Raw genomic sequence first — 23022 nt, 5'->3', positions numbered from 1 at the left:
TGAGAGTTCAAATAGATGGCACATGGGCAAAATGTGGCATGTAGTTTTTAAGGGTTCCCAGAATTTTCAAAGTTCACTACTTTGTACCATGTTCCCTCAAAATTCATTAAGTTGAAGCCCTAACTCAATATTTGGAGACAGGTTCTTTAATTAGGTTAAAAAAAAAGAAAGAAAGAAACTGAGGTACTGCTAAGCAAGTTCCAAGTGTGCAGCCCTAATCCACTGTGCCCTTTTAAGAAGAGGAAGAGACACTAGCCATCCCTGTGCATAAATGGAGACTGCTGGTGACAAGTCAGGGAGAGAGGCCTCACAGAAACTAACCCTAATGCAGCTCCTTGAACATGGGTGTCTAGTGTCCAAAACTATGAGAAAGTTAGTTGCTGTTTAAAGCCTAGCTGTGGTTAACCAATCTGTGGTTATTTTGTTTTGGCAGCTCTAGCAAATGAATACACGCATCTGTAGACTTTATTGTGAGAGAGGAAGAATTCCTTGGGTCATAGTTTAAACATAACTGCCCATAGAACACTTGTTCTTGGGTCAAGGACAGTCTTGACTAGTTTAAGCAATGTGCTAATGGTTTTTGTGCTCTGTCATTTTCTGTTCATATGACCTAAAGCAGGTTAAGACTATCTGAGTTCAAGTTCTCTCTTAAGAACTGAATGTGAAAGTCCATCTATAAGTCTTGCCTTTTCTCCAGCTCCTAGAAACGACTGGAAAATGTTCTTCTAACATAAGTGCTTTCAACATTGCCTGGGGTTATCTCAAGAGGGAAACACAAGGGCCAAGTAAAGAACTTCTAAATAGGGCTGGGAAGGTGGCTCAATGGTAGAGCGCTTGCCTTGCATGCTCAAGGCCCTGGGTTCAATTCCTCAGCACCACATAAGAAAAAAGAAAAAAGCCGGAAGTGGCGCTGTAGCTCAAGTGGTAGAGCACTAGCCTTGAGCTGAAGAGCTGAGGGACAGCGCCCAGGCCCAGAGTTCAGGCCCCACAACCGGACCCAAAAACAAAAAAAAACAAAACGAAAAAAGAACTTCTAAATAATGAGTTGTTAAAAGTAAAACTATATGGTCAGGTGCCAGTGACTCATGTCCATAATTCTAGTTACTTGATTGGCTGAGATATGAGATATGGTATGAAGCCAGCCTGGGCAGAAAAATCTGTGCAATTCTTATCTTCAGAAGCCAGAAGCAGAGGTGTGGCTTAAGTGGTAGAGCACTAGCCTTGTGTGAAAAAGAGAAGTGAGAGTATGAAGCTCTGATTTCAAGTCCTACAGAAAACACACAAAGAGGAGCAAGGGAGGATGTGCCTAGACTGTGTAGGACCATTCCATGACCACTACCAGCCCTTGGCATGTGTGTCTGCATGAAAACCTTCCTACATAAAATAAAAGTTAAATATTGTATGATGTAAAAGCAAATACAGTCCAGAGTGGATACTGTAATTATTTTCTCTCCCATATTTAAAAGAATGAGATCTGAGGATTGTGGTTTGAAGCTAGCTCGGGTAGGAAAGTCTGTGAGGTTCTTATCTCCCATGAATGGCCAAAAAGCTAGAAGCAGAAGTGTGGCTGCAGTAGTAGAGTGCCAGCCCCAGGCCCTGAGTTCAAGCCCCAGGACAAGCACAAAAATAAAGAATGAAACATTTCAGTGAGACCCTTCAAATGCTATGGGCCCTTGGCAGTGAGCTCAGTCTTCCTGCAGATGTGTCAGGACTGCTCTGAAGGATGGCTGTGTGCCTTGGGGAGCTGGGCCCTGTGTGGGCCAGCACTGTGGGCGGCCTGAGGCACTATGGGGGGGTCTCAGGTTAGGTGCTGGGTCTGGAAACCGCTCACTTACCTTCATCACTGGTGTGTGGCTCCGTGCCATTGTCATGGTCCACCTCATCGATGGTGCCTGGCTCGCTGTGTGGGCTGTCACTGCAAATGAACACAAGGAAAGGACTTGTCGGGAGGCCATGCACCCTCACACTTCCCTTGGCCTTCCATGGGTGTCATCTCAGGGCTCCTCTGGGGCCCACTCGGGACAGGACTAGAAGCACCTCATCCTGTCTTTTCTATGTGACACCTACTGCTCCTAGTCCCTTGCAGAGTAGCTTCCTGAATACCTCCGTCAGGCCTGTGCTAGCCCTGGCATTTGTCAGGGTATCTTCTAGGTGAAGGCTGTCATTCAGATGAGTGTGTCCCCCAAAGTTCATGTGTTGGAAATTTCATCTCCAGTGCAACCATGTTGGGAGGTGGCTCTAAGCAAAGGTGAAGCAGTCACGAGGGCCCTGCCTTCATGAATGGATGGCTATTGTGAGCACAGGAGTGGATTACTTAGCATGAGGGGGCTGGATTAAAAGTGACTCTGACCAACTACCCTGTTCTGATTCACTCACCCTTGCACTTTCTTGCCCTTCTGCCCTGGGATGCTGTAGCAGGAAGGCCCTCATGAGGCACTGCTGCTAGCTCTTGAACCTCCTACCTTCCAGAATCCTGAGCTATAAAACTTTCTCATCATTATAAATAACCCAGTCTCCAGAATTCTGCTGTAGCAGCACAGAATAGATGACAATTTCCTCCTATTCAGAAAGCTCCAGATGGCAATGGTAAAACCTTGCATGGACCAGAAAGGACCCCTGAAGGACTGAGAGTCAGTTCTCCTGTCCTGACTCCTTGTCTTACAGATGTGCTGACACATCCCATGAAGAGGTGGAACCAGGGCTGCCTCATCTTCCATGTATAATACACAGGCCAATCTAGGTGGTGGGAACACCCTGGACGATGTGACAATGTGTCATTTGTGTACTGGGACAATCTCTACCCTGCTGTTAGATTATAAGCTTCTCGAGGCCAGAATTCATTCATGTGGTCATCTGATCAAGGCCAACACTCAAGGCCAGCACTCAAGCTTTTTCACTTAAGGCCAGACATATCACTTGAGCCACAACTCCACTTCTGGCTTTTTGGTGGTTAATTGGAGATAAGAGTCTCATGGGCTTTTCTGCCCAGGCTGGCTTTGAACTGCAATCCTCAGATCTCAGCCTCCTGAATAGCTAGGATTATAGGTGTGAACCATTAAGTGGGTTCTACTTTATACCATGGGTTAAGTAGGAGGAATGCTTTGATAGGTCAGGTGGACAAGGTCCTGGGCCTCACTGCTCCCATTCTAGAAAGTAGGACAAGGAAACAAGCTAGTGGATTAAACACGTGTCAGCTGAAATGATGTGTGGTAGGAAAGAAATGAGCCAAGGGGACCTATACAGAGGATCAAGGATGGCTTCTCAGATGAGGGGATGTTTGCCATGTCAAGTGAAGGAGTATAAGCTTTCTGCTGAAGAATTCTCCTATCCCCTGGATAGGGTCATAGCCCCATCTAACCTGTGCAGCCCCCTGACTCTCAATTCTCAATCCTCCACACCCCAGCCAAACAGAGCAGCTTTTCAAATTACCAAATGTTCCAGGCCTAGAACTTTCTTCCCCCAGTCGTCACTGAGTGGCCCCAGTTTACCCTGCTGCTTTAGTGCAGTCTTTGCTTTCTCTAAGAAGTGTGCCTTGGGCTGGCCCTGGACCTCACTTCTGGAACTGCCTGTTCCCGCTCCATCCCTGCAGCCCAGCCAGGACTCAAGACACAACCAGAGCTTGGGAACCACTGTGCTGGGATCTTTGCCAAATCTACCTTTCTTTCTTTTTAAAAAAAATTATTGTCAAGGTTATGTCCAAATCTACCTTTCTTGACTTTCATAACTCCTCCAAAATGACCATATAATGGGGCTTTTCCAGTCTCATGAGAAATGAATGGGACTGAGAAAAGTATGGTTATTGCACATTGTTCTTTGGGAGGCAGGATCTGCAGATCCCTTGTCAGAACATGTTATATACAATTGTACCGGCTATTATGCCAAGGAAACCAGTGACGGTGGTAAAATGTGTGGAAGGTTCCCTTTGTGCATTAGTGATGCATTCTACATGTTTAGTGTTTCTGTGACACAAAAGGGGTGGACTTGCTCCCTGGGGCCCCCAATGAGAGCACAAAGCCCTGAGCCACTACAGCTCAGACATGTGCACAAGGTCAGAGGGACTGGAATCACCTCCCTTCTTTGAAGCAGGTATCCAAATCGGTTCACAGAACTAAGGCAATTCCAGCATTAACATTAATCAAAAAACAAATTCTGGATCTGTATGGTGGTGTACTCCTATAATCCCAGCACTTGGAAGGCTGAGACAGAAGATTCTTGAGTTTGAGACCAGCCTGGGAAATTTATATATATGGAGACCTTTTCTCAGTAGACAAAACAAAAACCAAACTTTCTGGTGGTGCATGCCTATGATCCCAGACTGGGAGATGGAGACAGGACTGTGGTCTGATCCAAGGCTGGCCCAGGCAAAAGTATTAGACCCTATTTCAAAAACAAACTAAAAGCAAAATGGCTGGGGATGTGGCTCAAGTGGTAGAGCACTCATCCAGCAAACATGAGGCCTGAACTCAATATCCATACTGCAAAAGTAGGGTGGGGGAGGGGGAGAAAGGTTAAAAAGGAGAACCTGGGGAAAGCTTGTAGGAACCTGGGAAAGTAGACTTGAATATGCAGCTGGGTACTGTAGTTGTGTATCATCCTGGGAATAAAGAAACAGCCTTTGGTGGGTCTCTCTTGCTTATATGCTGAGTTTCAGGTTTTGACTGCATTTCTTTTCATGGAGCCTTCTTTTTTAATTAGAAAATTTAACTGATACATACAAGCACAAAATTGTACATATTCATGGAGTACCATGTGATGTTACACCCTGTGTAACAAAACTCTTGGGGGTAAATGTATCTACTTAAACATTTATCCTTTTCTTTTCTTCTGGTATAGGAGAGGGTATGTGGGTGCTGGGGATTGAACCCAGAGTCTCAGGCATACTAAGCACCAAGTCCCTTTATCAGTTTTTAATGATGACAGATTCCTTCTCTCTAGGTTTCTGAAGCAAATACCTAGACTCACCTCTTGGTTGAATCTTCAGTTTTTTCCTGCCTGCACATATTAGGCTAGACATGGTTCTGAAAAGGTTTTAAAGTAGATCTAAGACCAGGTGTAGTCTCAGGCAACATGGAGGTACCCAATGAGTGATAGCTGACCTGGAGTAGAACACTCCAGAATCAAGCTCACTTTGTGCAGAAGAGGGAAGTCCTGGGTGGGAGGGGATGCTGGTGGGAAGTGTCACTCTTATTTCTGAGTGATTACCAGGGATGGTTCCTTCCTGAGAAGCCTGACCAGGCCCAGCAGGCCAGCGAGAGCGTTACCTCTCCACACTATTGTCTTGACTTCACCAGACCCAATGGCAGCATGAAGCACATCCCAGGCCTGTGCTGGAACATTTGGGAAGGTGAAGGTGCCCCCCCGCCCCCGAGGCTTCTCAGAGAATGCACTACAAAGCTGGAGCTGCTGGCTGCCTTCTTGCAACCATCGAGGGGAAGACTGAGAATGAAGCCAGTACAGACGAAAGCAAAGCTAATGGGTGGGGATTGCAGACAAATCCTGATAATAAGAGTTAAGTCCCGGGCTGGGAAGGTGGCTCAGTGGAAGAATGCTTGCCTTGCATGCATGAGGCCCTGGGTTCGATTCCTCAGCACCACATAAGCAGAAAATAGCCGGAAGTGGTGCTGTGGTTCAAGTGGTAGGGCGCTAGCCTTGAGCTGAAGAGCTGAGGGGCAGTGCCCAGGCCCAGAGTTCAGCCCCCACAACTGACCAAAAAAAAAAAAAAGAGTTAAGTCCCTAGATCCACTCACACCGGACTTTTGTTTGACACAGACATGTTGTGTTTCTATTCCCTGTAACCCATGGACTCTTGATGAATGTACCTTCCTTTGGTGTAAGGCTGCATGAAGCTCAAAGGAGAAAATGCATGTGGAACTATAGACTCTAAAGCAGTAAGAACTTGTAGGGGAGGGGACTTCTCACTGTCTGGTGAGTGATGATGAGAATAACATTAAGAGGCATAGCATCTTACCAATATTCTTCCCCTCCAGCCATGCATTTTTCATATACGGGTCCCTCTAGCTCCCGGGGGCTGGGGAAGATGGCTTCATGATGGATGATGATGGTTTTGATGACTTCATTGACGTGTGCCTGGCAGGACACAGGGTCCTGTCCATCAGGGATGTGCATGAGGGTGGGCCCGAAGCAGATGGCCAGGTTGTAGGGATCCATCATGTTCTCGTCGCTATACTGGGAGAGGCTAGGAGAAAGCAGGTACCCACAAGTCACCTGGGAGAGGCCAATCCCTCATGGTTCCTGTCTTTTGAAGGGAGGACTATACTCAAATCCAGGATGGTTCATTGTTCTGCTTTGAACACAGTAACATCTGCAAATGCTTCAGGACACCCCCTCCCAACAAGAGGAGGTCAGGGATAGTCAAAACAGGGGCCCCTCAGCAAGGCACTCACTGGTTGAGGAAAGCGAAGAGGTATCTCATGACCACGATGACCACACGGGGCAGGGTAATGAGGATTTGCTGGATCTGGTGCACCCTCTCAGCTGGGCTTTCCAGTTCTGTAACATAAACGGGTTTCAGGGTGCTGGTCATCCTCGGAGGGCAAAGCAGCAGCTATTTGCTGTCCCACCTTCCACGTCAGTCCCCAGTGACCAGCTGGATCCTTCTCATTTAGAGCATCCATACAGAATTCTGGCTTGACAATCAAAATGTCACAGCTCTAGGCACAGGAGGTGTTAGAGGCATGGTCTACCTAGAGCCAATCAGAATTGATCTTCATGACTTCCAGTGGAGAAAACCTAACAAAAGCCAAACCCTTGAATCTGGGTAGAGTGAAGTCCGGATAGTTGGGGGCTGCAAGAAAGGAGGGTTTTTGTTTGTTTCCATGGGCCTTTTTTTCCCCTCTCAAGGCTAGTGCTCTATCCTTTGAGCCAACATCTCTCCTTCTAGCTTTTCTGTGTGAGTAATTAGAGATAAGAATCTCACAGACTTTTCTGTCTAAGCTGGTTTTGAACCATGATCCTCACATCTCAGCCTCCTGTGTAGCTTGGATTACAGGTGTAAGCCACTGGCACCTGGATGGATATATTTATTTTAAAAGGAAATTTTACCTTAATCTGTTCATGAGAAATGGGGATCAATACCCCAGTTAGGAGGTGCATAAGTTCTCCCTTATCTGTAGAGATGGAGTCAAAGGCGTTCTGAGGACGTCTGAAATGGCAGGGAGTATCAAACCCCATAAATCTCGTATCCTCTTACCTGCATCTGCCTTTGACAACGTTAGGCACAGGAAGAGAGTAATGATAACTGTAGCTAATGGTAGAACGATGTTAACGCACTGTAATAAAAGTTTTTGAACAATGAACTATTTCTGAAATTTTTCACTAATCATCCTCATACTGCAGTTGACTCAGTAACTAGACTTAGAAATCAATACCACAGATGGGGACAATTGTACAACAAAAGCAACCAAAACTATAGTTAACCAAATTATAGGTAGTCATTGTTGCCTACCAAGTTTCCAGAGACCGAGCCTGGCTCTCTGTGTTCAGAAGGGAAGTTGGCATGTATGTGTTATGTCTTCTTTTTGGTATAATCACAGGGTTGGAAGGAAACTGAGAATAGACTTTCTCATGCTGTGACTTGAATTAGGTAATGTCCTGGTCATGACCTGTGCTAGAGACTGACCTTCTTGTCCACTCAGGGCTCTACATAGGAAATGGATAACTGGGCTTCTGGAAACACTGAATGAATAAGAGACATGGAGTTCAGACTAGGCCTTTGTGGTCTGGGATTCTCAAGTCATAGGCTAAGGTTACAGCAAATCTAGGACAGGAATTAGTGGAGGTGACAGATGGGCACAGGCAGGGCCTTTGCACAAGAGCCCAAGAGCACTCAGGCCTCTCTCTCCCTTTGTCAACTGTCGACATGCTCCTGACCGCAGATAACTCACAAAGTCCTGGGAGAAGAAAAGCAGTGAAACTGAGATGGACTAACTCTTCTCTAAATCCAATACAATATGCTCAAACTAAAGGTTTATTTTAAAAATATTTCCTCCCAAAAAGTGCTTTGGATCTGAGCATCTTATAGCCAAGACGCCTTGAGGTCAGTCCCCACTCCCTGAAGCCTGCTCTTCCTGACTTCATGCACAGAAACACAACTGTCAAGAAGGGCTCTTGTGCTAACAATGTAACTTATTCCTACCATTCCCTTGCCTGCTCACCTGACCCCCAGACCTTGTGTGGTTCCCCATCCCCCGAGGTAGAAAGCTCTTCCACCGCTTGCTCCATCTAACTTTCCCTCTTGCACGATGCACAGGTCAGGACACCCTTCTGCTGGCTCCGGTGGTCTGTGTCCCTAACTTTTCCCAGGATTCCCTGTGTCCACTGCTAGAGACCCTGCTCCCATGCCTCCCTTGGGTCCAGTCCCCAAAACTGAGCCTCACTCTGCTTCTCCCCTAAGCTCTTTTGTATCGGGCTTTTGTCATATCCATTGGCCCTCTCCTTGCAAACCACAGCTTGGTTCTAAGGTCTGTGAGGATAAAGGCCACACTTTCACGTCATCCTTCCTTGATGCCTGGCACAGTGATGAGCCCATAGTGCAGCTTCAATAAAGCTTCATCGAGGCCGGGAGCCAATGGCTCACGTTTGTAATCCTAGCTACTCAGGAGGCTGAGATCTGCGGATCGCAGTTCAAAGCCAGCCCGGGCAGAAAAAGCCGTGAAACTTTCATTTCCAATAAGCCACCAGAAAACCAGAAGTGGCGCTGTGGCTCAAGTGGTAGAGCACTCGCCTTGAGCTGAAGAGCTGAGGGACAGTGCTCAAGTCAAGTCCCAGGACTGACAAAACAAAAAACAAACAAAAACAAAGGGACAGCGCCCATGCCCAGTATCTCAGCCCCAAAAAAAAAAAAAAAAAAAAAAAAAGGCATCATCGAGGATATGATGGTTCCACCTGGGAAATACTTACTAATAGTAGATATCAAATCTTGAAACCTTTCCTTAGGAAAGAGTGGGTTTTCCAGTCCTCGGAAATACAGTTTTAAAACACCAGCTACTGAGTTGATATCTCGCTCGTTCTGATCATCCACAAGGGGGTCTTCACCTGTGGAAATGGGAAATGAGGCGGCTTTAGGTTGGGGAGAAGGTAGTGGATATACAGATAGCAGATCAGGTGACCTGGCCACCTGTACTGGTGGAAGGTAAATGGAACAAACCTCCCAACATATGGCTCCTCTCTCCTCCTAGATTTTAGTTTCCTCTGAAACATCCTCTTTAAAAATGTTCAACTCTTCAGAAAAAATTTAAGAGTAAAACAATACACATCCACCATACTTCTTGCCAAATTGGCATACTCTCTTTCCCCCTATTTGTATTCACCATGGCTCAATAATTTGAAAATATTTGTAGACATCACAACACACTGATCCCATTTCTCTTAAGAATCAGTATAGTCTCACACAACCACAAAGAGCATGATATACCCAGGGAAACGAACAATCTGTTCCAAATGATGTCTCACATATAGTCCACATTCAAACTTTCCCCAATCATCCTGCAAAGTCTTTATAAAATCTTGTCAAATCTAACTTCCAATTAGGGTTCACACCGATTTGAATAGTGTTCTTTTGCTGATCATGTTTCTTTTACTTTAAGGGCAAAACTAGGCTCTGACATATTTGTTGGTTACATTTGTGTTTTATAATATTAACTCTTGCCAAAGAGTTCAGGTCAGTTATCTCATAGAATTACCCAAATTTTTTGTTTGTCTGATTGTTTCCCCATAACTCAATTTGGGTTAAATATTTTTGGCAAGGATGCTACATGGGTGGATGGCCAAAACAGGATCACAAGCAAGATGGCAGCGGAGTGTATCTCTCTTCATGGATGTTCCTTATTGAATAGCTACTCTTATACTAACCCTCCTGCAGAATCTCTACCGCATCACACGGGTTTGGTTCCATCAGTATTCCACAAACTCACTGGCAAATGTCTACCGGGCTGGAGGCACTGTGCAAGGTCATCCAAGGGATTCATGGCAGGGTCAAGGAGGTCTGTATGATGGGGTAAGCCTGGGAGGATGGAGCTATGAAGGTTCCAACCTAGTCATTTCCTCCCAACAAAGCTTTCCCTGGCTTTGCTCTTCTTCCCCACTCCACCCTAGGTGAGTGAGGGGATCCCATAGTAACCAGTGTTTACTTAAACTCTGTACCCATTAGGAAAATTGTTCATGAATTTGGTCTCCCCACCAGTAGAGATGGATTGGCTGATTTCTAGGTCCTAGGTTATTACCTGTACTGTAGAGGGCTCAAAGAATGCTTGCTTGCTGAATTAATGAATGAATAAATGCCCAGGGAGAGTATGGAGCAGGGGAAGTCTGGGGTCCTCTGGTTCTAAGTGCTTAAGATTCTGGAGTGGACTTCAGAGCTGAAGTTCGCTGGGTTCTTGGGAGGCTACTGGGCATCACATTGAGCCCAATCTTGCTCTTAACACCCAGAGTGTATGGGATGCAGAGGGTGCATGCCGGTGATGCAGAATGCTTTCCCCAATGATGGATGGAGCTGAGAGGACTAGACTGGGAGGCAGAGAGTTGGCTAAGAAGGCAGCATCTCCAGGAGAAGTGAGATAATAGGGAGAGTCCTGTGGGTGAAGCCCCAGGGAAAGGCTTGCTCGGAGTACAGCCAGCAGGGTAAAGGCATACACCTCATGAGTCTGAAGAAACTCACCTGAAAGCATTGATAACAAAGTGTTTTCTTACCTATTGGGATGTGTTGCTAGAAACTGGGCTTTGTTTTCTGGGCCACCCAAAAAAACAAGATAGAGGATTCAAATTGAAGAGGGACAGACTATGGATCTTTCCAAATTGTTGGAAAACTGGCAGCAGATATACAGTATTGTCTGGGATAGATATGATGGAGTCTCCTTTCCTCCACTGGCACATGAACATGGACTTGCTAAGGCTAGGCTTTGTCCTAGAATCAGGGATCAAGACATCTGAACTTGTTTTCTTGGATAAACATGCATGGATTTCCAGTTTTACTGTAAGCAGAGAAAATAAGCACTGTGCAGAGAAACACAGATGTGTAAGAACTCATTTTTTCCTGGCACAGTGGGGCCTTCTTCTGTATGAACACTGTCATGGGCCAACTGTCCCCATCAGGGCCTCTGAGACAAGGGAGGCCACATTAAGTAAACCACAGGAGCCTGTTCTTGCCGCCTCACTTCCAATAAGCTTTCATGTGCTTAGCCAATCAAAGTGGGGACTCGGGGGAGAGGGGAATATATGGTCTCTTCCTCACAATGTGTAGTTGGCTAAAAACCACTGTATTGGGGGAAAAAATGAAGAAATAGGCTATTCTAAAATTCACTTGGAGTCATCTTGGTCTTTCCAACTTTCTCAGATACATCAATATCTCTGAGCTCTGCACAAGGCTGTCTTCCAGAAATGATGGGAAAGTACGCTAGAGAAAGTCACCCACCAGCAGCTATAGTCCAGGTGAAGCAATGGACCACAAGTGTTTTTTATTTGGATCCTTTTTTTAAATTTTGGAATATTTGCACATACCTAATGAAGGATCTTGGAGATGAGACCCAAGTCTCAACATAAAAGTCACTTATAGTTCATAACCCCCTTTATATATACATATATAACCTGAAGATTTGATATTTTTAACTCACCTACATAGAAACTGTGATCTATCTCACGGAGCTAGGTGGTCAACTTGCCATTTGTACATCATGTTGGTAATTCCATGTTTTAAACTCTGGAATGTTTTGGATTTGAGATTTTTGGATTAGGGATACTCAAGTTGTAGTAATAAGTAAAATAGGAGTTAGCTTTTTAAAAGAAAGCAAAAAGATTTTGATATTTTCCATTACCTGTGGTATAAAATAATCCTGCTGTGACTCATTTCAGGCTACCAGGGAAAAGTCACTGACGGTGAAATGGGAAAAGAGATGTGTGTATTGGCTCTTGAAAACCACTGTGAGCCAAGGGCTCTAAAACCTGTACACACACACACACACACACACACACACACACACACACACACGCACACACAGCCTCCTCCCTCCACCTGCCACACAGCTTGAGACAGCCAGTCACACCCACCTCTCTCAAAGGAATTTTTTATGTCATTCACTTCAACCTGAGACCCTGGCACTCTGAAGATCCCCTGTTGTTGGAGTCCTAAAAAGGAAACAAAGAAAAAAAAAACCCATCAATGACATGAGACTTGAGCTCAGCAGCTCACTGGGGACACTGGAGACTCTCCAGGCTTGTCTCTTTTTTTCCCTTCCTTTTCTTTCTTTCTTCTTCTTCTTTTTTTTTTTTTGGTGTGGGGCAGTCCTGGGGCTTCTTTTCTACCACTTAAGCCACAGCGCCACTTCTGGCTTTTTCTCAGTGGTTTATTGGAAGTAAGAGTCTCAAGACTTTCCTGCCAGGGATGGCTTCAAACAGCAATCCTCAGGTCTCAGCCTCCTGAGTAGCTAGGGTTACCAGTGCCACCAGTGCCCGGCGCAGGCTTGTCCCTTTCTACTTCTTTCCTTTACAATGGAGCCATTCCTAACAGAGATACCCTGGCAGCAGCTCAAACATGGCTTTGACAATGAGCTACAGCTACCCAAATACTCAGACACACACTGCTTCCATGTCTGTGACTCCCTGACCTGGTTTGAAGGCCAAGACCATGAGTCATTTCTTTTTTTCTTTCTTCTTTCCACCCCTGGTGCCAATCCTGGGGCTTGAACTCAGGGTCTGTGCTCTTGCAGTCCCTGAGCTTTTGTGCTTAAAGCTAGTGCTCTACCACTTGAGCCACAGTTCCTCTTTTGAGTTTTTTTTCTTTTTGAGATTAATCGAAGATAAAAATCTTATGAACTTTCCTTCCCAGGCTGGCTTTGAACTCCTATTCTCAGATCCCAGACTCCTGAGTAGCCAGGAATAGAGGCAGAGCCATTAGTGCCCAGATAATGAGTCAATTTAATCAACATCAGTATCTTTCCTTCATTCAGAAAAGCTTTTCCTTCAAGGAAGTACTCCAGTCTGGGAATCCAAGAGTTTGAAGAAGATTGAATTAAGAAAAAAGTTCGTACTTAATTTTACATGTTTCTACAAAACCCTAATGAAGAGGACTCTGACCCTGACCCAACCGTGACGATGAAACGGGCCAAGGGAGTCATCGGGGCCTGCTTCATCTCGAGTGGAAATGGATGGACGGTAATCCTTCCCATCTTAGTTTTCCTATATAGAACAATTCTCCATGTCAATAATGCAGGGAATGTCTTCCCTTCAAAGCCAAGGTTTTGCCAACATTTGGTGCTCAATAACCAGTTTATCTCCATAGCTAAGCAACATTACATTTATACCATCCATGTGTGTCTATCTTGCTCCCTGCCTCATTACCACTCAGCCACACTGACCTTCCTTCTCCCTGTTGTTCACCATTCTCTCCACCTGGGTACATGGCGGGCTTTCTCTACTCTGGCTACAATTCAATCATCACCTCTTCAAAGAGGTCTCTTCCTACCACTTTAGCCATAGTAGCACCCAGCAAGCCATTTCCTACCCCCTTTCCATTAGTTTCATGGCATTACTGCTATTCATGATTATATTACAGCCAGCTCTTCGTATCCATTGGTTTTTCCCCTGTGGATTCAACTAAAAGTGGATTTGAAAATATCCAAGAAAAAAATGACATCTGATCTGAAAAGGCACAGATTTTTTTGTCATCATCCCCTAAACAATATAATTATTTACATAGTATTCATTTTGTATTAGGTGTTACAAGTAAGTAGGTTATCTGTAAATGCTATGCCCTTCTATGCAAGGCATGTGAGCATTTGTAGACCTTGTTATGCAGGGGTCCTAGAACCAATCCCTTATCAGTACCAAGGGATGACTGCCCTTACTCTTATTATTTATTTCCTTGTCTTTCAGTTGAGAATGTAAACTACCCAGAGCAGGTTCCCTTTTTTATTCACACTTTTACTCCTGTGTCCAAAACAGTGCCTAATTACTCATTAAATAAATATGTGATTGCAGGAATAAGTAAGTGGACAAGCACAGGTTATGTTCTGGTGACACCAGGGTTAACAAATTTCAGTGTTTATGACCCAGTAGTATTAACTGGCATGCTGGCTCTGGGCTGGGTGTGAGTGAGAAGGAATGAGTGAGAAGGAACTGAATTTGTTTCTGTCTAGGCCCTCAAAACTTCTGTTAGCCCAGGCCCACATCCTCACACCTGCTTCCACATCCCCATCCTGGCATACACGCTCCAAAGAGAGCACCAAGAATAACAGCATTCTCCCCCTCCTACCTGGGAAGCAGAGCACCAACAGGGCGTTTTCCAAGATGAATTAGAATCTCATTTCCTTCTAGAACAATCTAGCCAAAAAGTCTGATCCCAAGATGGAGCTTACCGTATAAATTGATGTATCGAATACAGCTCTCAACTACAAGTGGTATAGCTTGTCCTGAATCCTTAAGGAAAAATAAAAAAAAATATGACTTTCATTAGGCTGGACAACCACCATAGGCAAAAGACAATGCAAGCATGGTGTCAACAAGCCAGAATATTAGTACCATCAGATTAGTAAGAAAACAAGCAAGGAAAGGCTAATAATCTTAAAGTGTCTACAAATAGTTACCATAGAGTCTTCAGTTAAGTGCAGAAAAAGGCATAGCTATGATAATTTTAAAGAAATGCTCTCTCTTCTTCCCCAGCTGCAAGGAATCTGGGTTCAGGGCATGGGAAATGGGGGCAGAAGCCATTAGAGGGAGAGGCCTGGAGCCCGAGTACCCTGCCTCCCTCCCGATCCACTTTAGCCCAACTCAGGAGCTTCTCCCAGTGCTCAGGAATAAACAGGCAGGGTGAGCGCCTCATCCCATTGCTGTGGTGCCTGATGCCAGAAATAAGAACAAAGTGTGGGGGAGCGGGGCTGGGGCTCGAAGGAGGAAAGGCTAGTTCTACTAGCCTATGATGTAATGTAAACATCCACATGAATGCTTTAATAGTAAGCATGTAAGTAGTTCAGCCATTGGCCATCTAGTGGCTGGTCTTAGTCAAAAGGCTGAATAAGATGTGATGCTAAGTATCGGTATCCAGGACATAAAAGGATATTCAATTTCTTCTTAGGCTGGTCTACAGTCACAAATGGCTGAGCAAAGGGTAATTTCCTCTGGCTTCCCAAGACTGCTTGATCTATTATTTAGGTCACTTAAAAAGTATAACATTTATTTTAACCTTTTTTTTTGAAAAGGACCAAATTAAACCACTAGCCTCCTTAAAAGGTGAGGAAAGCACAAAGCATATGTAACATGCCTTTCTTGAAACGGCATGGATCAGATGTTCTTGGCTCCTCCACACCCCACCTGTGAATTCTGTCTTTGTTTAACGGCAGTGGAGGACAGGAAAGGAGAGGGACCCCATCAGCAACAGGCAAAGTGAGCACTGTTCTGGAAGTCAGATCAAGAGATAACTTCCGCCCAGTTGCATGGGGCTAATGGGCCTTTCTAGTAAATACCTGGTTCCTGGTTCGAGCATTTCTTCTTCCTCTGATAACAAAAAATAAACAGGCAGCAGAGCAGGAGAAAAAGAAAAGATTATGCAGGAATAAGATCAGTTAGAGTAAGCAGATCCTTCAGAGTCCGTGAATGCCGAAATGCAATGGCAGCCAGCAAAGGTCCTGGGGTGTCTGTCTGTGGGCAGGGTCACCCTGAGCCTCAAACGACTTCCGGAGCTGTCCCCAGCCAGCCTTAGCCTCTCTCCGAGACACCAGTGATGTGGGATCTTTCTCAGTCACTGTTAATGAGTAGAAACTGTGTGCTGAACTCATTCCCATCTCCAAATCTAACTTCTTGACAAAAGGGACTGGTGACTCACCAGTGTGGAGAAGTGCTCTCTGAACACTCCATAAGGTAAGCCTGCTGTCTGAGAAAGGAGGAAAACACACTGTTCCTGAATTCAGCTATTTTTCTTTTTTTTTTTAAGTCCAATTTTACAAGATCTCCTTGGACATGAAAATCACATGTGATTTTGCAAATCACATGTGATTCCAGATTCCAAACAGCCACCATGTTTTCATCTCAATACTCTGGATAGTTTTACACTGATGGAAACTTCCCTGTGCTGTCCTTCCTGCCTCTGACCTGGTTGGGAGCACAGAAGCTGAGAAGCCTGGAGGTGGGAGGACAGGTGATTGGAATACTGACATGAGGCTGGGGTGGCCTGCAGCCTCTGCATTCACTACATGTCACCAGAGACACCCACATTCAGGGGCCCCTTCTTGTTTGCCATGTGGCCGAAGTTCTGGGGTTGGAGCCGGGTTCTCCATCAGGCTCCGTGAGGCGGCTGAGCTCAGAACCCAAGAGATGTGTAAATTCCAGCTGCAGTCACATCTCAACAATCGGAATCCCCTGCTTACTGTCACATTGACTTAACAACTGAATCCCAGACTGACCAATAGCCTGGTGCAGTGGGACTCTAGAAGCAATGTCCTAAATTAGTAACAATGACAACTGCCCAGACTTACTATGGGCTGGCCACTGCTCTCTAACATACATTTGTTCATTCTATCCTCATCCCACATTCATGAGGTAGATTAATTACCACTCCTTTTTTTGGGGGGGGAGGTCCAGTCGTGGGGGCTGAACTCTGAGCCTGGGCGCTGTTCCTCAACCTTTCAGCTCAAGGCTAGCACTCTACCACTTGAGCCACAGCACCACTTCCTGCTTTTTTTTTTCTGTTTTGCTTATGTAGTGCTGAGGAATCGAACCCAGGGCCTCATGCATGCAAGGCAAGCGCTCTACCACTGAGCCACCTTCCCAGCCCTTACCACTCCCTTTGTACAGAGGCAAGGTGGAGAGTGCACACCAGCCCCTTCATAATCAAAATGGTGTCTCTTTCTGCCTAAGAGGAGAAAAGCATAAAAAACAAGAATTTTGTAAGGGCTGATCAAGGCAGAGCCCAAGAAATTCTCACAACACTTATAGTTAACTTTGGGCTGCTTCCCAGATCATGGCATGCCAGTGGTATGATTGGACTGAAAGTCTTTCCACAGGTGTCATTTTTCAAAAGTTAAGGACTCTTACTTGAATGACTTTCAGAGAGCATGAAAATTACAATTGCTATGCTGCTCTTCATTCTCTGAGAGTTAATTATCCTTCAGAGTAAAACTGTGCTGCATGTAGCTTTGATGAACCAGTTCACAGCAGGTACACAGTTCAAGTGCTGAACTTTGCTGATGGTAGGTGACGCACATAGAGTATGACTATAAAGAGATGCAATCAGACTTAACAAATACACCTTCCTTTCCCACATGACTACTTTTTCCCCAGCGGAGGCTTTGCACACATTCCAAAGAGGCTGTCATTGCTCGGGTAGGTGGGTTGCCCATCTCTGGGGACTTTCCAGAACCACCACAGCAAGCTCCCTCTTGCCATTTTGTTCCACTAGTGGGGTCACAAAGCTAAGCTTCAAATGGAGCTTTGTACTCCAAAACCCAAAGTGTCCACAAAGTTTTGACACCAATAAGAAAGGCCATGCATTTGGGCTGGGGATGTGGCTTGGTGGTAGAGTGATTGCCTAGCATGCACGAAGCCCTGGGTTGGATTCCTTAGTACCACATTAACAACAACAACAAGCCAAAAGTGGAGTGATGATGGCTCAAGTGGTAGAGTGCTAGCCTTGAGCAAAAGCAGCTCAGAAACAGAGCCCAGGCCCTAAATTCAAGCTCCAGGGCTGGCAAAAAAGAAAAAGAAAAAAGAAAAAGGCCATGCAATGGGTTCTAAAGATTGGCAAACAGCCATTGCAGCAGTGGGATAATACTTCAAATACAAAGGTGGCTTGCCTAGCTAACTACCTTGCAAAGGGCAAACACGCATATAGTTGAGTAAGCTGTGATGTACCACTCAGGAGGTATAAGGCAAATTATAGTTACACATTACTTTGTCAACACCTAGCTATCAAATATTATTAGGTAAGAGCTGATTATGTCCAAGTGCCCTGACCCATTTCCAAAGCCCAAAGCAAATCGGGGAAGGCATCCCTGTCTGGGAGCTCTGGATCTTTCTGCCCCTCCCCTCAGGGTTCCCTCTGTCCCATTCTTCCCTCCATTCTTCTCCTCTCTCTCACCAGGCTACAGGTGCACCACACCTAGCTCTTCTTGCTCTGCACTCTCTGAGATCTTGCTCTAATCTCTCCATTTTTTTATGCTGAAAACATCCCAGGCTCTGCGCTGAGCTCTGTGAGGGCAAACAGTTGGTCCTTTCTAGGCTGTATTGGATGAGAGAGAAGGGAAAGTGAACAGAGAGAGGGATCCTTTGACACCACCCTATGCCATGGGTTTTGGTCGTATGGTTCCTCTTTCCTGATGTGCCCTGAGGGACTCCTCCTTTTAGAAATCCTTTATGTTGTGCACTTAGGCACCCTAAAATAGCCCTTGTTGTTCCTGCCCCTGGACAATTCCAACTTAAGTCCTACTCTTCTACTCTCCTTCTTCCCCATTTTTTCTCTTGGTGGTACTGGAGTTTAAACTCAAAATCTTGTACATGCTAGACGAATGCTCTACCACTCAAGCTACCTCATTACCTCTCTCCCTCAGTCTGTCCCCACCATTCAATCCATAGACAGAGACAGTCCTGAGATGCAGGCAGTCCTGCCTGTCTTCTTCCATGCCTTAGACTGATGCCTATATTTGTCCTCTCCTGTCCTGCAAGTTCTGTAATGTACCCTGTCTGAGGATGAGGGATAGAGAGCTGGTGCAGGGACAGCCTCATGATTCCAAATCATCAGTAATGCCCTGGAGCTTTGACTTTTCTCCTGATTGACAGGAGCCTTTTATTTTCCGGCAGAAAGTATCTTCATTGGCTGATGAAGATCCTCAAATAAATGGCAAGGTCTCCCTCTTCCACTCCCTTAAGTAATATTAAAAATGCACCTCCATTCCTCAGGTATCTCCCACTTGCTTTTCTTGGCAACTCCATCACTATCTAAGTCTTTAACCATTCTCTCTGAGATGCTTGATTTTGTACGCTTCACATCAAGGAAACGAGAAAAGAGAAACTTAGCAAGCTGAAACCCTACTTTTTTTGTTGTTGTTGTTTTAGTTTAGGTTTGGTATAAAGGGTTAACCTAGAATCCTTGAAGGGACTACCTCAACTATTCTGCCAGCTCCCAAATCAATTAGCAAGAAGAAAAATCCAAAAAGAGGAACTTTTCTCACACAAACTGCACATGGTTCATTTGTAAGAATTTGCTCAACTAAACAAAAAAATCGCTTGTATAGAAACAGTCGACCTGCAGGTTTTCCTCTGTGTTACTCTCAATCTTGGATGACGAGTGTATGCCATTACATGATGGGATTCCTCAACTTCCCCTCTAGTGCTAGGACTGTAGCACTAGACTCGTACTACTCTAGTACTAGGACTGTAGTGATGAAGATGGCTGGCTGGGACTACTACACTGATGGTTCAAGCTCACCTGGATCTCACTGACCAGATCTTTCCCCCTAGGGCTGAGAATCATGGACAGGACTTACGAGCAACTGGCCTGAGGCAAAGCAGCTCTGAGGAAAAGTCCTCACTGAAGTTAACACCAGGTTTAGTGAGGAGCTAGCTCAAGAGGGCCTGGCTGGATGCAGGTTATTGTTAGGACAGGACTGTCAACTGAGGAGAATAGAGGCTGCCATTACATTGGGTGCATTTGCGGACTCCACGGCTCCCCAGAAAGTACCTTAATGAACGTTTCCATACTGCCGTTAAAGAGTTTATGGCTATACACTGAAAGAGGCCTAGGTCTCCTCATTTTCTGTGGTTTAGGGGGAAGACAGGGGGGCCTAGGGGAAAATGGAACAAAAGAAATCAAGAAAGCAACCAACATAAACACACAACTGAGGAAGATGCTCTTAAAACCCATAATTGAGAACACAAAATGCAAATGGAAGTCCCTGGCCCCCCAACACATTGGTTCCAATGTTCCATCTGAAGGCCTTTGGATGTTTTAGGAGATCTAAATTTACCCATAATGCCAAGCAGGATCAACATTCACATAACACAAATGCATTGTAAATTATGGGCAGAGGGGATAGTATGTGTCCAAGAAACCACTAAAACTCCAATCAGAGATTGTCATCCTGCAGAGCTGACCAGATGGAGGGCGGGGATCAGTGAAGAAAGATGTCATCAGGAGTTTAAGAAAGCAAGACACTTTCAATGACTTGAAAGTTTGATTTTCATTATTTTGGCTGAAATCCATCACTAAGTCTCAACTCCCAATGTTGCTGGGCTCTCATCTTCCTAATGCCTCTTGGCATTCCAAATGGACTTGACTACTCACTATTTCACTGATCTGAGAGACAGACAATTACTCTCACTCCAGAGATGAGGAAAGTGACAGTGAGAGGTGGCAGCAGCATTTCTGGTGTCCCTGGGTGACTCAGGATGGTGATACTTTGTTCTTTAGTCAACTTAAAAACTTTCAATTCCCTTTCCACATTAACATATTATCAACTCTGTGTCTAGAGCCCTATTTTACTGGCAGAAACAGAGGTCCAAAGATCAGAATGGACAGGTCTGAAATGTAGTCATCTTGGCTCAAGGCCAGGGTGTTTCATACTGGGTCACACAGTCATGAAGCCTTGGTATACCTTGTCATTTCTAGATGAAGATTCAGCTATCCCATCAATCTTTGTGATGGGGTCAGGTTGAAAGTGTCTTGCTTTACTTTAGGATCTCCATTCCCCATGTTCCACTCTTGCCCACAGGGAAGGAAAACTACACCACAGTTCACCAGGAACAATGAAACACCCACAAACACTAGACCCATTTCCAGAATTCTTCACCATGCATATGCCTGTGTTGGCTTATTTGCTCATTCCATCACCCAAAGTGGCCTAACTTAGTTCTGCCAGCCTTTGGAACACAGGGCTTTTAAAAATTAGTAGGAGGTTCCCTAACCAAGAGAAGCTGCTCATTTTCAAATGGTGTGGTTCAAAATCTGGGAAGCAACAAAGGAGACTCAGCTAGGCACAAATAATATCTACATGTGACAAGCAAAGACCTGTCCCCCTAGTCTTGACTGATCTCTGTAATTGGACAAGAATCTTATGGACCATGGAGTTGCTCATGATAAGTGAGGGCTTTTTTGGGGGGCTCGTTGAACATGTCTCTTTCACCAACCCAGCCACATAGGGAACCCCAGCTAACCTCTTCTAGGTGTCTGAGTGTTGAGCAAATGCTGCCAGCTCCAAGGCCATGCATTGGTAAAGACATAGTTGAGTCCAAATAGCATGCCGTCCAAACAATGGAACCAAAATAACAGCACAGACCAAAAATTTTGAGGAGAAACAACAGGCAAGATTATATATATCCAGCCCATATTGGCTTTATAACAATTTGGTTAGCTAAGTCCATGTCATTTCTTTTTCAAAAACTAGTTATTCTGTGAAGATGTCTATATGTAACAGAGAGGTGAGATTTCATACAATGGATCTGCTTTTGAATTTCCAAATGCAAAAGCCAAAAATGTGACTGAAGGGCATAGATGTTTTTTAAGTTTGGTAACACGGAATAATTTGAGGACACTAGCAAACATTGTCACCTGGTTTTCCTAATGTTTGACATTTCCAGATCATTTCTTTATCTCACATTGTATAACCTTATAACAAGTGTATTACAGTAAAAAGCAATTACTAAACCCATTTTACACTTAAGGCAAATGAGGCTACGTGAGATTAAGAAACAGTTCTGGGGTCACAGAAATAAAATATAATAGAAGCTGGGGAGCAGGCAGCTCTTCCTACTCAAAGTCCCAGTGTGAGTGTATAACTGAGAAAGTGACTTCATCATAAAACAGCCAGCAGTACCACTGAATTATCTGGTAAATTCATATGGCTGGCACAAATACAGACTTAGTGTAGACAATAGACAATCAGTATCAAAATCCCTAGAATGCCCAACTAGAGGGTTTAAGTCCTAAGAAATTTCTGGGGCTTAAACTTTTTTAAAAAGTGAAATCAATAATAGAATATGCTTTCTCATTTTTTTCCTGCCCAATCCAGAAAGCAAAGGGCAGTTTTAATCCCACTGGGATTTCTTTCTTTCACCATACTCTGGCACCGACTGGAATCTGACAAGGAAACGTAGCTATCCCAACTCTTTGCATGATATCAAATCTGTATCGACTTACTGAAATGCTGGGTGGGGCACAAAGTGGGGAGCAGGGGGGCAGCTCAGCCAAGGAAAGTGGGGCAGCCTAAGCCTTCCATCTCTTCTGCTGCTCAGTTGCAGAGCAAAAAAAAAGGAAAGAAAGAGAGAGGCAGGGAAAACAGGAACAGAGAAAGCCACAGAGAGGAAGAAAGAGAAACCAGAGACCAATGTCCCCTTTCTGTCTTTCAACCCAGACAAATGAAAATCAGCATATGTTGACAACACAGGAGTTGACTCAAAATCAGTCTGTCAAAAAGAATGGTGATTAAGAATTTCCTTGGGCAACCCAATCAATGTGGTATCGATAGCCAAAATGGTGGCAACCCCATTGAGCTTAGTGGCAGTCCAGCTCTTGGAGGATGTGCCTGGGTGTGAACTTTATCACATCTGGACACACTGTCAAATAATTTTACCTCTAATCTAGACCATGGGACTATGTCAACCCAAGTCAGGAAAGCCAAAGTTCCTTTGAAGCTTAATAAAACTTCTTCTTTTCACCTTGCTTGTCCATTTACAATATCCTTTTCCTTTTTCATGGTGCTAGGGAGTAAACCCAGGGTCTTGTACTTGCATATGTTACATAAGCATCCTATCTCTAACCTATACCCCTAGCCTTTGGTGTTTTGAGACAGGGTCCAAGCTAGACTTCATCTTCCTGCTTCTACTTCCTAAATGCTGGGATTATAAGAGTACCCTACCACACCCAGATGACAATATACTTTTTAAGTGTATTTTCACATCTGGCCAGCCTAAATTTCAGGTCTATTAAGAATTTGGGCCATTCAAAGATAAGGTCTTTAAGCATGAGAAAATATAACATGTTGCAGACCATATGCAAAAACCAGTCCATCCAGATAAGGTCAAGAGCAA

At 44.8% G+C, this 23022-nt stretch overlaps 1 protein-coding gene across 1 annotated transcript in view; it reads right to left on the bottom strand.

Moving 5' to 3' along the window:
• The window catches only part of Srgap3 (SLIT-ROBO Rho GTPase activating protein 3), a 188356-nt gene that overhangs the window by 9846 nt on the left and 155488 nt on the right, over positions 1-23022 (bottom strand). Inside the window, exons 12-18 of the mRNA XM_013010354.1 lie at positions 19679-19781; positions 14367-14427; positions 12061-12138; positions 8920-9054; positions 6405-6510; positions 5969-6196; positions 1836-1915 (exon numbers count right to left, since the gene is read on the bottom strand). Coding sequence (XP_012865808.1) covers positions 1836-1915; positions 5969-6196; positions 6405-6510; positions 8920-9054; positions 12061-12138; positions 14367-14427; positions 19679-19781 — 791 coding nt within the window. The remainder of the gene's footprint in view (positions 1-1835; positions 1916-5968; positions 6197-6404; positions 6511-8919; positions 9055-12060; positions 12139-14366; positions 14428-19678; positions 19782-23022) is intronic.

Source organism: Dipodomys ordii, unplaced genomic scaffold, assembly GCF_000151885.1.
Source record: "Dipodomys ordii isolate 6190 unplaced genomic scaffold, Dord_2.0 Scaffold12, whole genome shotgun sequence".
Classification (NCBI taxonomy): Eukaryota; Metazoa; Chordata; class Mammalia; order Rodentia; family Heteromyidae; genus Dipodomys; species Dipodomys ordii.
The sequence above is the reverse complement of the archived record's forward strand: the minus strand, read 5'-3'. Positions and strand labels throughout refer to the sequence as shown.